Source organism: Protopterus annectens, chromosome 2.part2, assembly GCF_019279795.1.
Source record: "Protopterus annectens isolate FY-2018-M chromosome 2.part2, PAN1.0, whole genome shotgun sequence".
NCBI lineage: Eukaryota > Metazoa > Chordata > Ceratodontiformes > Protopteridae > Protopterus > Protopterus annectens.
In genome coordinates, this window is record NC_056730.1 from 413,718,276 (window position 1) to 413,734,543 (window position 16,268).

The window sequence follows — 16,268 nt, forward strand, 5'->3', positions numbered from 1 at the left end:
GGCCTAGTGGCTTCTGATGAAGACTCCCTTTCTCTTGACCCTGTTAAATGGGCTTCATTTGGAAAAACTATTCTTTATGTGCTGAAACATTTTGAATGGGAGCTGAAGCAGATTTCTGAGGTGCAACAAAGATGCTATAACCTTTTAGATTTAGAGACTTATGGCCCTGTACCACCTGTTTGGAGGCCTTCCTTGATATCTTTGTATCCACTCCCCCCCCCCCCTCCATTTCACAGTCAGATAAAGTTGCTTCTTGTCATATTTCAAGCTTTGCTCAATCAACACACAAAAGAGCCTGTTCCTCCACATTATGTGGAAAAAGGGTTCTACTCCAGACTCTTCCTTGTTCCAAGAAAAGGAGGACGCAAGGACTTATACTGGATCTCTCCACACTCAACATTTTTCTCAGTGTCCCTTCTTTCAAGATGTTGTCTCTGCAAACTCTTTTACCATTCTTTTTTTCTGCAGACTTTCCTGGTGTCACTGGATCTAAAGAATGCCTAACTACATATTCCTATTCTCTCCCCTGCAGGTCATTTCTGAGGTTTTAAACTTGCTTATCTCATGTTCAGCTCTGCGCTATACCTTTTTAACGTTTTATAGCCGATAGACTTTTCACAAAGTGCCTGGCTACAGTGATGGCTTATTGCAGGACTCAGGGAATCTAGATATTCCTTTATTTAGATGACCACCTAATACAGGGATCTTCTCAGGAGACCCTCTTCACTCATGCCAACTTTACCTTGTCCCTACTTCAGGTTGTAGAATTCACAATCAACCTAAAGAGCTCCACAGTGGAACCAACCCAAGACCTTTTTTTCTTGGGCTGCGGACTAGACATTAGACTCATGCAGGCCTTTCTACTACCAGACTAAGTGCAGATTCTCCCCGGTTCACAATGTAATGCAGTTCATGGCTGTCACTATAACCTTAGTTTTTTTGCCAGACTCCATGTCAGAGTATTTGAAAATCCACCTAGTCCCAACATTCCCATCCAGATTCCTTTTCTGACTTGCTAAAAGAAAGAAAACCTTTGATGGATATCACAAATACAGCTCAACCCAGGTCTGCTTTTCAGACTGCAGACACTACAACTGGAATTGCACATGGATGCCTCAGACAATGAATGATGAGCATGGTAAGCCAATCTTAAAAGTTCATGTACAATGGCTACCAAATATCTGAAGTAGATGCAGGCACTAATCCAGGCCCTGTAGATCTTCCACTCTTGGAATCCATGTCTGTTGAGTGTTCACAGACAACACAGCCGTCATAAGGGACATATACAAGCAGAGGGCACCAGATAGTATCAGGTGTGCAGAGACTGGCTTTTTTGGCATGGGAGCAACCCTGTCTCTCCAGGCGGTTTACATCCCCTCACAGGGCAATGTCCTGGCAGACTTTCTAAGCAAAATCAAGGAAGATCCTCACATATGGATGCTGAACCAGGAGCTTTTCCTAGACGTCCACAAGTGGGGGGTCCCACAAATAGATCTATTTGCCTCCATTAGCAACAAATTACCTCCTCTTTTTTTTTTGCACCAAGATGTACTGCCCCAGTAGTTTCAAGATGGCTGCGCACTGAGTAACAGCTTGTTTTTCGCTCTCCTAGTATGAAAACAGAAACTCAGCAGAGAAGGCCAGTAGACTTGTGTTTATGGATGAATTACAGTAACTGGCTAATGAGTATGCTGTGTGGATGCCAGGAATAAAGAAATACAGAAGACCTGGAAAAAAATCAGTTACAAAAAGTGAAGAAGAAACGCTGACTAGGGAGCGTTCTGCAGCTGCTCAGCAAAAAGTAATGCAACCTTCAGATTTGACTTCCAGTAAACTACAGGATGATGTAAGACAACTGCATACAGACCTGGTTAAAATAAACAAAACACTGATAGAGTACATTAACACAACAACAAAAGACTGGAATAAATGGAAGAAGCTTTAAACAGCTATTCAGATGAGATGATAAAGCTGCAAAAATCAGTGGTTGACTTGAAGAAAAGTCTGGCTGAATATGGGAGTGCTCAGAAAGAGATGTTTCAAAAGATAATAGAATTAGGGGACAGAGCACATAGGGAAAACTTGAGATTTTCAGCTATACTAGAGAAGCTAGAAGGAACAGACTGCATTAAATTTATGAAAGCACAAATAAGCAACTGGACTGGTATTTCAGAGCAGGACTTATTAATTGAACGAGCAAATTGTGTGTATGCTCCAAATCTAGCTGTAAGAAAGAAACCTAGACCTTTAATAGTAAGGATGCAATCTTACCAGCAGAAAGAATTGATTTTGTCAAACCGGTGGCAGAAGGAGAAAATACTTAAAGTAGGTGTACTTGAGCAGAGTGTTTGTGGAGAATGATTACCCATTGTACACCAGGCAATAAAGAAGTATATTCATCCCTCTATTCAGAAAATGCCAAGATGCATGTGTGAGATTCAAACTGATGTATCCAACTGTCTTCAAGGTATTCTTCCCTTGGAGGGAGAAAATCATTTTTTGATGAAGTGCATGCTGAGAAGGAAATACAAAAGTTTGTCCAACAAAAACTGAGCTGTGAAACAGAAGGAGATTCAGCTTCACGCTCCTCTGGTAATAAAGACTACAGAGAGACTGCATCTGTGAAACCTTTTCCAGTATTTCAATTGAAAATGCTGGAGAGAAGGAAGGGAGCACGAGAGTTGACCAGAAGAATTGAGAGTATGTTGGGAATGAAGCAGAGACAGGATCTGGGTGATGGAGAAGAACAGTAATATAATCAGTAACTTATGTGGGATTACAAAACATTAATTATATTTGTGAAATATGACAGCACAAGAAAATCTTGAAACATTGGACTTCTTCAAAATGTATTTGCTGAGTGTGGGGGCTCGAGTATATGCCCTACTTTGTAATTAGTTTTTGTAAAAATGCTTTGGGGAGGGGAAGAGAAGGGAGAATGCTAACTGTAAGTAATTTCTTAATAGTATTGTGTCTGTGTTGAATGGTTTCTTTGCATGCTATTTTTGGGTGTAATGGGGATTGTAAGCAGGTGTTTTTATTTTTCTCCCCTCTTCTGTTTTTTTTTTGTGCAGTTCTGAGAAATATGGGAAATGTAATGATTAACCAAAAAAAAAAAAGGGAAAAGGGGGCCTGGTTAAGGGGGCATGACTGAGTTCAAATTGATGTGCTTTTTTTCATTCTTGTATGGGGAAATGACTGCTTAAGGACCTTTGTTTTAAAACATAGAGCAAGTAAGTAAAAAAAAAAAGAATATTGAATATTATAATTTTTTTCTAGCACTTACAAATATGTATACTAAGTAGCATTTCTGCAGCATGTCTCCATAGAAGACAGTCTGATAAAGAGAAACTAGTGACAGTCTGGTGATAGGCGATTGGCTGAGGGAAAAGAAAAAAAAGAACAGAGAAACTTGCTAGAACATAATGTTCCCTGAAAACAATCAGGGGTTTTCCCAGGTGTGACAGCTTTAAAGATCATATAAAACCAGTTAGACTTGAAGTGAAGTTCTCTCAGTTTTTTTTTTAAATGCAATGGGGATACTAATATAAACAGGTGCTTTTGTTTTTTCCTTGTTCACCCTTCTCTTTTTCTTTGTCCAGTTTTGAGAAATGTAGACACTGCAATGAAAAAAGAATGAGGAGGGAAGAAGATGGGGGAGAGCGGAAGGGTCTGGTTAAGAAAGTATGACAAAAGAAAATCAGGGTGTTTTTTCCCATGCTTGCATAAGGAAGTGACTGGGTAAAAACCCTAGGCATTATCCAGTAACAAGTTTATTACAAAGCATATAAATGAAAAAGAATATCGAATACTGTAAAGATTTTTTTCTGATAAACAAGGTACACTTAGCAGTTTTGTGTCTGGTTTGTATGTCACTAGAAGACAATTTGATAGAAAAATGACTTGGAGAAAGTGTTTACTGAAAGTATTCAAATGTTTTCTCAACTGGGTGAGTTGTATAGATACAAAAAAATCAAATAGCACTTACTGATAGCACAGGCTGTACCATGCATCTTAGCATGACTAACCTTTCTTTTTGGTTAACTTTAGCCTGTCTCTGTAGCTATCAACTTAGTGTTTATGTTCTTATTAGGAAGCAAAAACTTCAATATAAGAAGATGTACATAGTTTTGTATGTTATTGTAAAGTTCATAGGTTTTAGGTAGTTTTTGTGGGGAGGTTGTTTTTTTCTGTTTGAGGGCTTTAAAAAAAAAAAGTTATGTAAGATGTGACATAGGTGCAAATGGATATGACATGAAACTGTAGAAAAGATCAACCTGCCGAACAGTATATACATGTAACATAAAAGTTGGAACTAGACTTTTAGCAAAAGAGCAGTTGTATATATAATGTGGTAATAATAACTATATAAGAATATGATGCTTTCTGTAATGTCTTTCAGTCTAAATGGTCAAGAGAGTAGTGCACTATATTAACATGTGAATTTGATAAGGAAAGTTTTTAAGGATAGTTATTCAGTGGAATATTTCCACTGCGGTGGTGGTGCTGCGGTAGCGTTGTCGCCTCACAGACGTTGCACGTTCGATTCTCAGTTAGAGCGTCTTCTGTGTGTCGACATGCGTGAATGGGTGTACCTTCATTGAAGGTTGTGTGTTAGGCCCGGCAAGCCAGCATTTAAAAATCTACTGCCAATCATTAGCAGACTGGAGTTCCGCTGTGGCTTCCCCTAACCGGGAAAAGCCGAAAGACAGTTTATTCAGTGGAATTTTTGGGGCAAAGGAAACTTGCATTAATTGCAAGAGGAGCTCCAATAGTGATATAAGAGGGGAAAAAAGATAATAATGGAAGATGCATAGTACTAAGGGGCTACTAGCTAGGGAGGAGGATTACACTGGCATGCATTTACATCCCCCCTAAAACTGATATAATGGAGCTTAAGAAAGTTTTGGGAGAAATAATCAGCTTTCAGCAAGGAATATTACTTATAGGTGGAGACTAGAATTTGGTTTGCAACAGTGAAGATGTGTTTGGGAGGTCTAGAAGGGAAAATGTAACAAGGGAGGGTAGATTTTAGAAGTAATTTATGAAATTAGTTGGCATGGAAGATGTGAATTCAGTAATAGGATTTTGGAGTGAATTGACATATTACTCACCAAGATATAAAAACTGGGCTAGGCTACATAGATTTTTTTATCTCACAGGAACATGTGCATTTAATTGAAGGTCTTGAAATGCACCCAGTAACTATTTCAGGTCATGTACCAATAATAACTAAAGTAAAAACGCAAGGTAATGAAATGAAAGTGGCTCACTGGTGCTTTCCCACCTACCAGTTGAAAGAGAGGAATTTAAGGAATAGGTTGTGGAATTAATTCAGGCGCTAGTAGAGAAGATAGATTTATCTTCTGAAAACATAGCTAAGGAGTGGGATAAATTAAAGTGGAGTTTAAAACTAAGTTGGAAATAAAAGAAAGGGAGGTATGACTAAACAGTAACAAGAATTATTTAGAGGGATTGACAAATCTTAAAGTATTGCAGAAAAGAGGGAATCTCTCAGAACAAGAAAAGGAGCAACTGCAGAATGTTAAACAGAAAATAAGGGATTACCTCGATAATATGCATGAGTTTAGAAAGATTGCTGTTAATGAACTTTTTTTTGATAATTCTAGAGCACAAAAACTTCTAGCACAACAGCTCAGGCAACAAAAAGTGGAAAGGGCAGTCACCAAGCTTAGGGAGCCTATAACAAGGAAGATAACAAGAAGCCCAGTAGAAATATTAGAAATATTTTGGAAAGTTTATGAGTATTTGTATAAAGCAGAGAAATACAGAAATCAAGAAAAGGTACAAATGGAAATGTTTATGGAAGAATTAAATATGCCAAAGTTAGAGGTAGACGAGGCTCAAGTACTAACAGGATAGGAAGGGATGAGATAAAAATGGCTATGTATAACCAGTCTACAGGAAGTCCCGGAATAGATGGTATTCCTGTGGAAGTTTGGAAGTTAGGTGGGAAAAAAACTGCTAAAAGATCTGAACGGTTTTGTTTAACAGTATTTTAAGAGGAAGAGAATTAGCAGCATCCTGGAAGAAGGCAGTGTTATTGGTAATACCTAAAGAGGGTAAAGATCCATCAGGTCCAGCTTCATACAGGCCCATTTCAATACTAAACCATGATTATAAAGTGTTTGTCTATAATGGCTAAAAGAATAGTGAAAGTGATACCAAAATTGATAGATATGGATCAGCGTGGCTTTGTGGCAGGGAGGCAAACATTTGACAATATTAACAGAACATTGATGACCCAGAGGGAAGAACTTGCCATAACAGTAGATGTCCTACTGATCACTGTTGCAGTGTTCTTTTCCATCCTACTTTCCCCCTTCTCTTATATTTTCCTTCCTTTTTTCATGGACTGAAGGAGACCAATGTCTTTTTGCCTCTCCCCTTTTAGCTGGCAATTTTGTTTTATTACTCAGTCCTTTCCAGGCTTACTGGCTTGGAGATAGTCTGAGGATTTACACTCGTACGACATCTTATATACCCTTACACCCGTGGTCTTAGGTCATACGTCAGATGTATGGGTGTATGGAAGGTTTTGACTTTGGTACCCTGGCCAGACATCAAGGTTATTTGACAAGGTAACCCAGCAGTTTGGAATACTGCAACTGTGAACAGTAGAGTTTTTTTATTATGGTATGTTCTTACACAACTGTACTTATACCCATGCTGTCAGTATAAAGGAGTTGTAGCTGAGGTAGGTCAAGAGCCAGTTCATTTATAAAAATGGAGAATAGTATTGGTGTGCAAGAACTAATCCCTGAGGAAGCCTTGAAAGATCAAAGGCTGTACCTGATAAGGCAGGGTAAATTTTAACTGTTAGTTTGGTAGGTTAGGAAATCTGTGAACCTTTGGGTAGATTCAGAGCTTATACCAGTGCAAGTGTAAAAACATGATGACGTGAACAACGAGGTCAAAGGCCTGGGGAAGGTCATTGAAAACTACCCAAGTGAGGTTACCTTTATATGTGTTAGTGAGGACATTGAGTGTACAAAGAGCAGTCATGGTACTTCTACTTGCCCAAAAGCCATTCTGCTTCTGAGGAATTAAGTGGTATTTGTTAGGGTTAGTGGAGAATTAATTACAGGTGATTTTTTTCAAATATTTTACACAGGGTAGGAAGTATTGAGACTGGGCAGAATTGAGAGGCTGAGTAGAGTTTGTGATATTTTGGTACAGGTCTGATAATGGCTGATTTCCAGATAGAGGGCAATGATATTGATTGTGAGGCTGAACTTGTATTTTAATGGGGTGATTGTAAAATCTCTACAGTGGTAGATAAACTAAGGGCACAGGTTATTAAGACCAGAGGCAGAGTCTAGAGCAGTTTCTGCTATTAGATATGCAGTTTATGATTTTGGAGAAGTAAAAGAATTGGAGGTATTCTGGGGATTTGGGCACATTTTTGTGAAAGACTGTATAATGTTCAGCTGTGTAGGAAGAGTGGAGAATTCTTTTGAGAAAATTAATAGGTGAGAGGTTTCCAGTACAGCAAGGAATGTAACCCCAGAGAAGAGAGCTCTTTAGTTGGATTTGTAACAGATTATGGGGGGGGGGGGGGGGGGTGAAGGAGGACAATTCATTTTGATTTGAAATTCATTGATTTATGCCTGTGTGTGGCTTGTTTAGTAATGTTCCATAAATTAGTGTATTGCTCACTTGAATTGAGAGGGGTCGTTTTTCCCATAGTTTCCAGACTTCCTGTAAGTGTACTAGAGTTTTAAACTCTTTTAGAGCCAGTAAGTCTTATGTTTAAATAAACCTAGAGAGGATTTTCATCAACATGTATGTTCTGAACAATGAGAGGTGTGAAAGAAACTTTAACGTCCATCATTATTGACTATCTGTAATCCTCAGTGATTTACCAGAAAATCAAAAGTGTTACAAGAGATAGAGCAAAAATGGTTGGCAAAATCATGGATATTCTGCATCCCTGGAAGCAGTTGAGAGGTACAGCAGAAACCAGGTGTTCCTCTGACAGAAGGTAAATCGCCATTTAAAAGTTTTTAAACTTATCACACATTTCATTCTGCCACACTTTTTGCATATAAGTATGGAATAGTGAAGTTCTAATGTTGTTGTGTCTTTCGGCTTATCCCGGTTAGGGGTCGCCACAGCAGAACTCCGGTCCACTAACGTTTGGTAGTGGATTTTTACATGCCGAGTTACCAGCCCTGACGCACAACCTTCAACGAAGGCACACCCATTCACGCATGCCTCCACACAGAAGACGCTCTAGCTGAGAATCGAATGCGACAACGTCTTGCTGTGAGGCGACAACGCTACCGCATCACCACTAGTGAAGTTCTAAAAAATTTTAAAAATGGTTTTACCTCTCCTCTTTGCCAGCAGACAATATCCACTGTTAATCTGTAGAGTGATATGTGATCTTAACAATGCTTAGGGTGTTCTTAAGTTTTTGTTAACTCATTTAACCCTGATCATCAGGAGGCCAACTAGCACCTTTGCTTCCCGCAATGATCTGAACCAGAAACCACTTACTTCCCAAGAGCTTTCCTCCAAAATGTTGTACTGAAAACACTCTTCATTAGTCTTATAATTGATTGTGTGGGTTACAAAAAATGCAAAATATGATATCTCTTCGTAAGACAATGGGCTACGTATTTATGTTGGTAGCAAAGCTCTGCCTTAGTTTTATGTATGTGCCCTTTACCAGGACTTCAGAAATTAGACTTTGAAAACAATGATGAATATACTTGTTTCAGGAATACAGGGAAGTCTTCAGTAAAGATGGGTATACTCTTACAGGGTACACTGGAACTCTGATTTCCTGATGACTGTAATCTTGTAGGAAGCAATGAGCAACATCAAGTACTGTTAGGATCAGATCTCACTCTTGGGAAGTGCAGAAGTGCTTAACAAGTTTGTAGTGCATTGAGCATAGTGATTATTCTCTGATATCTGGAAAAAGACAAGTCAGTTAAGAGCTTCTTTAGTATGAAACCTGATCTTAATAAATGTTTAGCACCCCCTGCTTCAGTTGTTAAGCTCGGGTATCACAGTAAGCAGTTAAACCTGCCATGTACTGCCAGCAAAAGATAACAGCAGAACTAAAATCAGCCTTCTTTCTGTCTACTGTCTCTGCCAGTAATCTGCCCTTGACTTTGTTTGTAAAATAAGAAAATGTGTTGCGCTGTCTTTCTGACAGCACTTATTACTTGCTTTACAGCTTTGAAAACCAGCAAAGCACTTAGCCCTTTTCGTGTAACTAGTATCACATGGAGCAGATAAAGCTCCATGAACTGCAAAGAATTATGATTGGGTCTTTGATCATAACCCTTTATTATGTGTTCTTGACATAGATGCCAAGATTCACCTCTCAGGCTTTGCTCTCAGGGCGAATTTCATGGCATCCATGCCTCAAACACATAATTAACAGGTTATGATTGGTGACTTGATCATATAATACTTTTATCTTTTTCCTGATTTTGGAGCATAACCTCAGTGTTTCAAGGAGTACATTATTTTGTGACTGTAAACTACATCTTCCACCAACAATTATATATCCTACAGCAACTTTGGAACATTAGGTGAGGGAACTATTTTACATAAAAAAATAAAACAGGTATATACTAATGAAATGAATATAAAACAGTTTTAACAGGTAGCCCATTTTATAAGCACAGCAATCGCCTCCAGGGTGGATGTTGTAGAGAAAAAAATGGACCTTTCAGAGATGTGGAGACCCTCAATCTGAGTAGTATGTTATTTCCCCTGCAACTCCCACCCTTTAGGGCACTGTTGCCTGCTTTCTAGAGTCAGTTTTATATTGTACACCTATCAGGGGATTTTAGGATTGCGTGGGATTAATAAAAAGAAGAAATAGGTCAAAGTTAAAGGGGACAATTACAATGAGGAATCCACAGTATTCCAGTAGACTCGATAGATCATGTTCTGACAGTTTTCATAAGTTTGTAACATACGGGTTGTTTTCATTTCTTTTTCACACTTGTTGCTTTATTTATTATGTAGTACATAGAGTGGCTTATACTCAAAGAATAAGATTGGATCATAAACCTGTAAAAAGAGGTTTAAATTGTAAATTTAAGATGTAATATCATTGCCTGATTGCCAAGACCATTGTTTTTGTAATGTACTTAAGCATTCCTCATTAAGCAGCTTTTGTTTTGTTTTTGTTGGTGTTTGTTTAAACCACGCTAACTTATGTGGAGGTAGCCAGCTATGCACTGCAGTTTCACTTTTCCCCACTGTAAGCCAGTTATGGAGTTGGTATTATGTTATCAGTTTGTAGAGGATGAAGTCCCTCACATAGGGTGCACAAAGGATTTTCCTTTGCCGAAAACTATTCTTTTTTTTGTTTGTATGACATTTCAAGTTATGCATCTTGATGGTTTTTGAGCACCTTTATTAAATTATTACTCAAGACTTAGGCAAATATACATTAACAGAAAAGAAAAAAACATACTAACATTTTTCCCCATTTACATACATTATAGATCATATACCTTTTCTGTCATCAGTCCAACATTACATACACTTTATGCTTCTAGATGCTGAAAAAGTAATGGAGTGACTCATCTTTAGGATAAGTCAGTTGAGCGTAGGGAAAACTTCTTATTGTAGAAAAATTATTGCTTTATTATCCCACCCACATATGTTTCTTTCATAAAATGTATAGCTTAGGCATACTTGTACTGAAGTAGGTCCTGTCTTTCCTTTGTACATTCTAACTAGATGTATCTGTGCCTTCTTACTATCTCCTTCATGACATTTTTCTAGGGCCTTTTATTTGCCTGATTTCCTTATGCTGCACTTACCGTCTTGTTTTTCCTACAAATTTATTCCAGATATTTAGTTTTATACAACATTTTAAAATTCCAAGTTTCTCTGAAACATGCTTTTTTCAGTCATCTTAAAGTCTTTTTGCAATGAATTCCTTTTGGATGTGTAAAGGCTCAGCTGTATAAGAGTACAGCTAGGAAAATACAGATGCTTTATTTTGCTTAGCCAGTATGTGGTAGAAAAGTGGAGTTGCTTTCCTCAGCTGATATAACACATGACTTTACATTATCTTTAAAATCAACCAAATACATTTCCTGAGAAGTTATGCAAATGAAAATATCCACAAAAAAGTTAGGATATTTTTGTTAATTTGTGGTAGTTTTGGATTCCCTTTGTCTGAGGAGCTTTCAGGGCAAACCTATGGAACATGCTGCAAAGCACATACACAGAGCATCCATTAAATATGAATACCATTGAATTATGTAGCAAGTGCATTTTATGTACTAAATTTGTTTAGTGCTATATTGTAGTATAGAGTAAAATACCCAAGCGGAATAAATACTTAGTCTGTACATGACACAATATTTTTATCTGTTTTCTGTGTCTTTTATATGCGGAGTTCATCTCTTAGCTAATTGTGGCATCTTTTCTGTATTTTAAGATCTAAAGCTAAAATCCCTTGCTCCAGAGAAGATGCAGAAGAAGACGAAGCAGCTTTAGAAACCACGCCCTTTCAAATGCAAGATCTCCATGCTGCACTTAGTGAAACTGACAAGGCATTGCCAGAGCTTCAGGATTCTGATGCATCCATAAACAACTCAGGCAGCATGCACACTATGCAGGTACCAAAACTAAACAACATGCTTTGCTTTTTTTTCAGTCACTGAAAATGCAGCAGCTTGTATTTTACACATACATGTCCAAGACTTTGTAGTGGAGTAATTGTACATTGTTTAATGTTTTAATGTTAATGAGTTTTACAGTGCAGTTGTGATGCCCTTGTTGCCTTATTTATGTCCTCTTTTACATCTGTGAAACTTAGAAACACTTGCTGATGTCACCCATTTAGTGTGAGTGAAAGGATATTGATTTAAATAATCTGGTCTGTTTGAACCTTGTTGTGGAAGAAAAAAAATGTACTTTAATTTGATTAATTCATTAAAGGCATTTATTAGGAGAGATATTTTCATGGACTTTTTTGATATGGTTCCCAATCTGTAAAATATCTGTTCTGTTGGAATACTGTGACTTTGCTTATTCCTTTAAGCAGAAGTCCAGTATTTTAGGATGGAGTCCCTCATATCTGCCTGTGAACAGTGCATCTGCTTTACTGCTGAAGTGGGGGACCTCCATTAATTCAGGGTAAGCATGCAGTGTTTTTATTTAGGTTTTACTACTTTCTTTTTTTATGATCCTTGATAGAGCAACAGAAAGCAAACCTGTTTACTTCAGGCAGAAAGTACCATACTTTATAACCCACACTTGTGTTTTCTGAGAGATGACAGAGCGACTGTATTGTTATTTGAAAGTGTTTTCCCTACATTTCATTAGCAGCGAATTCCCTGAAGTTTCATTGAGGCAGAACACAACTGCTGATACTTCAGCTTGATGAAATAAAAAAATATATATATATTTTGGAGGGGGAGCCCCCTATTTTCCCCATATTGAGGATTTTGCCCCTTTGCCCCCACACCTTTTTACTTGTGTACAAACTCCATGGTTGCTTGTGTGTAAAATAAAGAGAATAACCCCCTCAGGGTGAATCACTGCCAATGTGCAAGTAAAGGCCATACTGGCACTGATTTCCAGTAGAAAAAGTGATCAAGAATCTCACCATTGGGGAATTGATGTTAGCAATTTTAAACTGTATCCACTTTACAGTTGACCAGTTGTAGAATACTGTTTCCTGTTATGGTGGTGAATCATACACAAATGCACTCTATAAGCACTTACACAAGTGCATGGATCGTGCTATCCCAAACAGAACCAAGACACTATCCTCCAAAAAAGGAAGCCAATCTGGTGGTCCTCTGCCATAAACAAACTGTACAACAGAAGGAAGAAACTGTTGCAAAAGAGAGTAAAATCCCATGAGTGGAGGAGCTCCCTGGTCAGCCTCAGTAAGAAGCTGAGATCCCTTATAAGATCCTCCAAAGCTAGCTGCGAAAACAAAATCACCACAATATCCAAGGACAACCACAAAGCATTCTATAGCTATGTCAAGAATCTAGATGGCAACACCCAGATCTGCTCTGAGTTAGAGCACAGACACGAAAATTACAGAACCAACTGATATTGCCAACACCCTGGCAGATAGGTTCAATGCTAACTTTACCCCCCTCTCACCCCCTAAAGGGCCCATATACAGGAAGAATGCAGAGTCCCTGTAATCACAACTATGCAGTAAAAGCTGCACACTCTAAATACAAGAACACAGCATCCATGGGACCGGACAACATCCCAGGCTGCGTTTTACACGAACTTCAGAACAAATTGGCTCCCCACTTACGCACCATGCTCAATAATAGCCTCACATCAGGCTTTGTGCCCACTGAATGGCACACAGCAACAGTTAATAGCCTCACATCAGGCTTTGTGCCCACTGAATGGCACACAGCAACAGTTATCCCACTCAACAAAGGGGGAGCCACCACTGATCCTGGGAACTATCGACCTATTAGCCTGACGAGCCTGGTCTGCAAGGCCATGGAAAGTATCATCATGGAACTCCATAAACAAACTCTGGATCCCACCCAGTTCGGGTTTGTGAAAGGCAGATCATGCCTTCTGAACCTGATCGACTTCTTTGAGGTAGTCACCAAAGCCGTGGATGAGGGTAAGGTGGTTCACACAGCCTATCTTGACCTCGCCAAGGCTTTCGACACCATCCCCCATTCTAGAATTATAGCTAAACTCACTCAACTAGGTATAAATCCCTACGTCACAAGATGGGTTGCCAACTGGACAGAACCCACACTTTAAAAGTTGCACACTCCAAATCTGACCTCAAAGCAGTGACAAGTGGAGTACCACAGGGTTCCATCCTGGGACCTCTCCTGTTTGGTATCTACTTCTCTGAAGTACAGGCTAACACAGAAGGCCTCTGGTTAATGAAGTTCGCAGATGACTGCAAACTAGGAGACGTAGTCAAGTCCCCAAATGATGTGGACATCCTACAGAAGGACCTCACTGAGACAGATGCCTGGTGTCAGAGCCATGGCCTCAAGCTCAATGCCAAAAAGTGCAGTGTCATCCCCTTTGGTAAAAACTCTGTACCCATGAACTACCACATAGGCAGCAATCTACTTGACACCGAATGTGTGATAAGAGACCATGGGACCCAGGTGGACAGTAGTCTCTCCTTTGATAGTCACATCACCACAGTAGTCAGGAAGTCCTTCTACGTGGCACACCTCATCAGAAAAGGGTTCTCATCCAGGAAAAAAGAGGTCATTGTTCCCCTCGACTCATCACTCATTAGACCCATTATAGAGTACAGCGCCCCTTTTGGAATGTACCTCACAAGACATCTGCAGCAGCTGTAAAGGCCACAGAAGTACCTCACAAAGAGGATTACTGGCCTCAAGCAAATGCCCTACACTAACCGCCTCAAAAAACTCCAGCTTTGCTCCGTAGCATATCGCCTACTCCGAGGTGATCTCTGCCTAACATATAAAGCTATGTCAAACCCAGAGCTGTTGGACATGCTACACCTAAAGAAATCCCAATCCCTCCGAGCTACACGCTCTAGGGACCTAAACCTTGTCACCACAATAAACAGGACATGCTGGAGGGATAGATTCCTGTCCCAGAGACTTCCTATACTCTGGAACAAGCTACCCATCTATGTCAAGCAAAGTTCTTCATTAGCACTCTTCAAGAAAAATCTTGATGAGTGGATGAGGAATAGGTAATACACCCCGGGGGATCACTTATGTGTCTCTGCTCAACAGTGGCACAGGAAAATAACTTTCTTGGGTGGCGTAAGCCATCGAACCTTGCTGGCTAGGCTTCCGTAGGCCCTTGGGCCAATAGCCTAGTACCTACCTATGAAAATAAAAAGTTAATCGCTCCTTTTGTACCACTTGAAAAAGGACTGAAATACATATGGGTGCCATGCAGTTAGAAATTTTGAGTGAGCAGAAAATCTGTAACCCTTTAGGGATGGTCACAGCACGCCCCTCTCCCAAAGAAAATGTAAAAAAAATAAAATAAAATGCTGGAGAAAATAATTATATTAGGCCAGGACCCTGCCTCAGAAGCCATGTATTTTAAAATTCTCTGTGGTGCATTTTAGAGCATTTCTTAACTTTTTCATACTTGTATGTTGGTGGAGCAAGTAATAGTTGTAAAAAAAAGTAAACTGTGATTTACTTGCTGTTTTAAATGTGTTATTGTGGTGATATCATTAACTCCATAGACACAGTAAGGAAGGGGAGGAGTTGTGCCAAGCTTGATCAGTGCCTAATTGTGACCAGACAAGGCAGAAGGCCGGTCAGTCACTTTCATCTACAGACTTTTTCTACCCACCAGTTATAGCATCTCTGACAATATACACCTCAGATGTCTGCTTGTGATAAAAATTTTTAAAAAGTATCACCATAATAAGATCATTTAATTTGTTTCATTAAAAAAACACTAGCTGTGTCAAACCAGATCAGTGACTTTAACTGTAATAAGCATCAGCCAGTGGCTAGTTACTTTCAGCCACAAGGTGCCAGTTGTAGTCACATTTATTTACTGTGTACATCTTCAATTTCCTTGTGATCAAATGAGTAATTGCAGTAGTTACATATTTATGTTGTTTTTCACCAGTCTACACTTTGCGATAAAAAAAAATTAAGTAAATAATGATCACAGTAATGTATTTCACCTTGTTTTACTGAAACTGAAGTATATACTGACCCTGTTACCTCAGATAAAAATACATAACTGAATCAGGTGTGTTGCTTTGCTAAGATGTTTTCTGTCAGCATACTTCTTTCATAATCTTATTCTAAAAAAAATTACAATTTACATATTCAGCAATTACCCTTCTGTTAACAGTGTTACTGTGAATCCCAAAGGTAGATGTAGGTTTCAGGCATTTAACTAGGGTGCACTGTTTTAGTTGATTTATACAGGAGTAAGTGCTTGGATATCAGTCTTTCTAAATGCTTTGTACTACTCAGGCATGAATTCTGTGTATTCTTGCTGTTAGTGCACATTGAAAGCAAAGAAGCATCCTCAGTCCTTTGTTTATTGTTACATTTGTACAGTGCTGTATTGTGGCATATAACAAGTCAATGAATTTTTTTCAGCATTTTTAGGCTTTTTCAGAACAACAACTTAACTGTGTAAATGAGTAGATTCCAGACATTGAAACTAGTTACCAATAAAAAGAAAACATATATGTGTAGGCTGCTAACTCTCACGATTCAGGTAGGTGAGGTAGTTTTCAAAGATGCTACACTTTCCATGATTACTTTAGCAGCAACAGGTGA

The 16,268-nt window shown here is 38.9% G+C and overlaps 1 protein-coding gene across 1 annotated transcript in view; it reads left to right on the forward strand.

Annotated features, from left to right (window-relative positions):
• The window catches only part of LOC122795952 (transcription factor TFIIIB component B'' homolog), a 905,227-nt gene that overhangs the window by 382,787 nt on the left and 506,172 nt on the right, over positions 1 to 16,268 (forward strand). Inside the window, exon 7 of the mRNA XM_044064434.1 lies at positions 11,447 to 11,627. Within this exon, the coding sequence (XP_043920369.1) occupies positions 11,447 to 11,627 (181 nt within the window). The remainder of the gene's footprint in view (positions 1 to 11,446; positions 11,628 to 16,268) is intronic.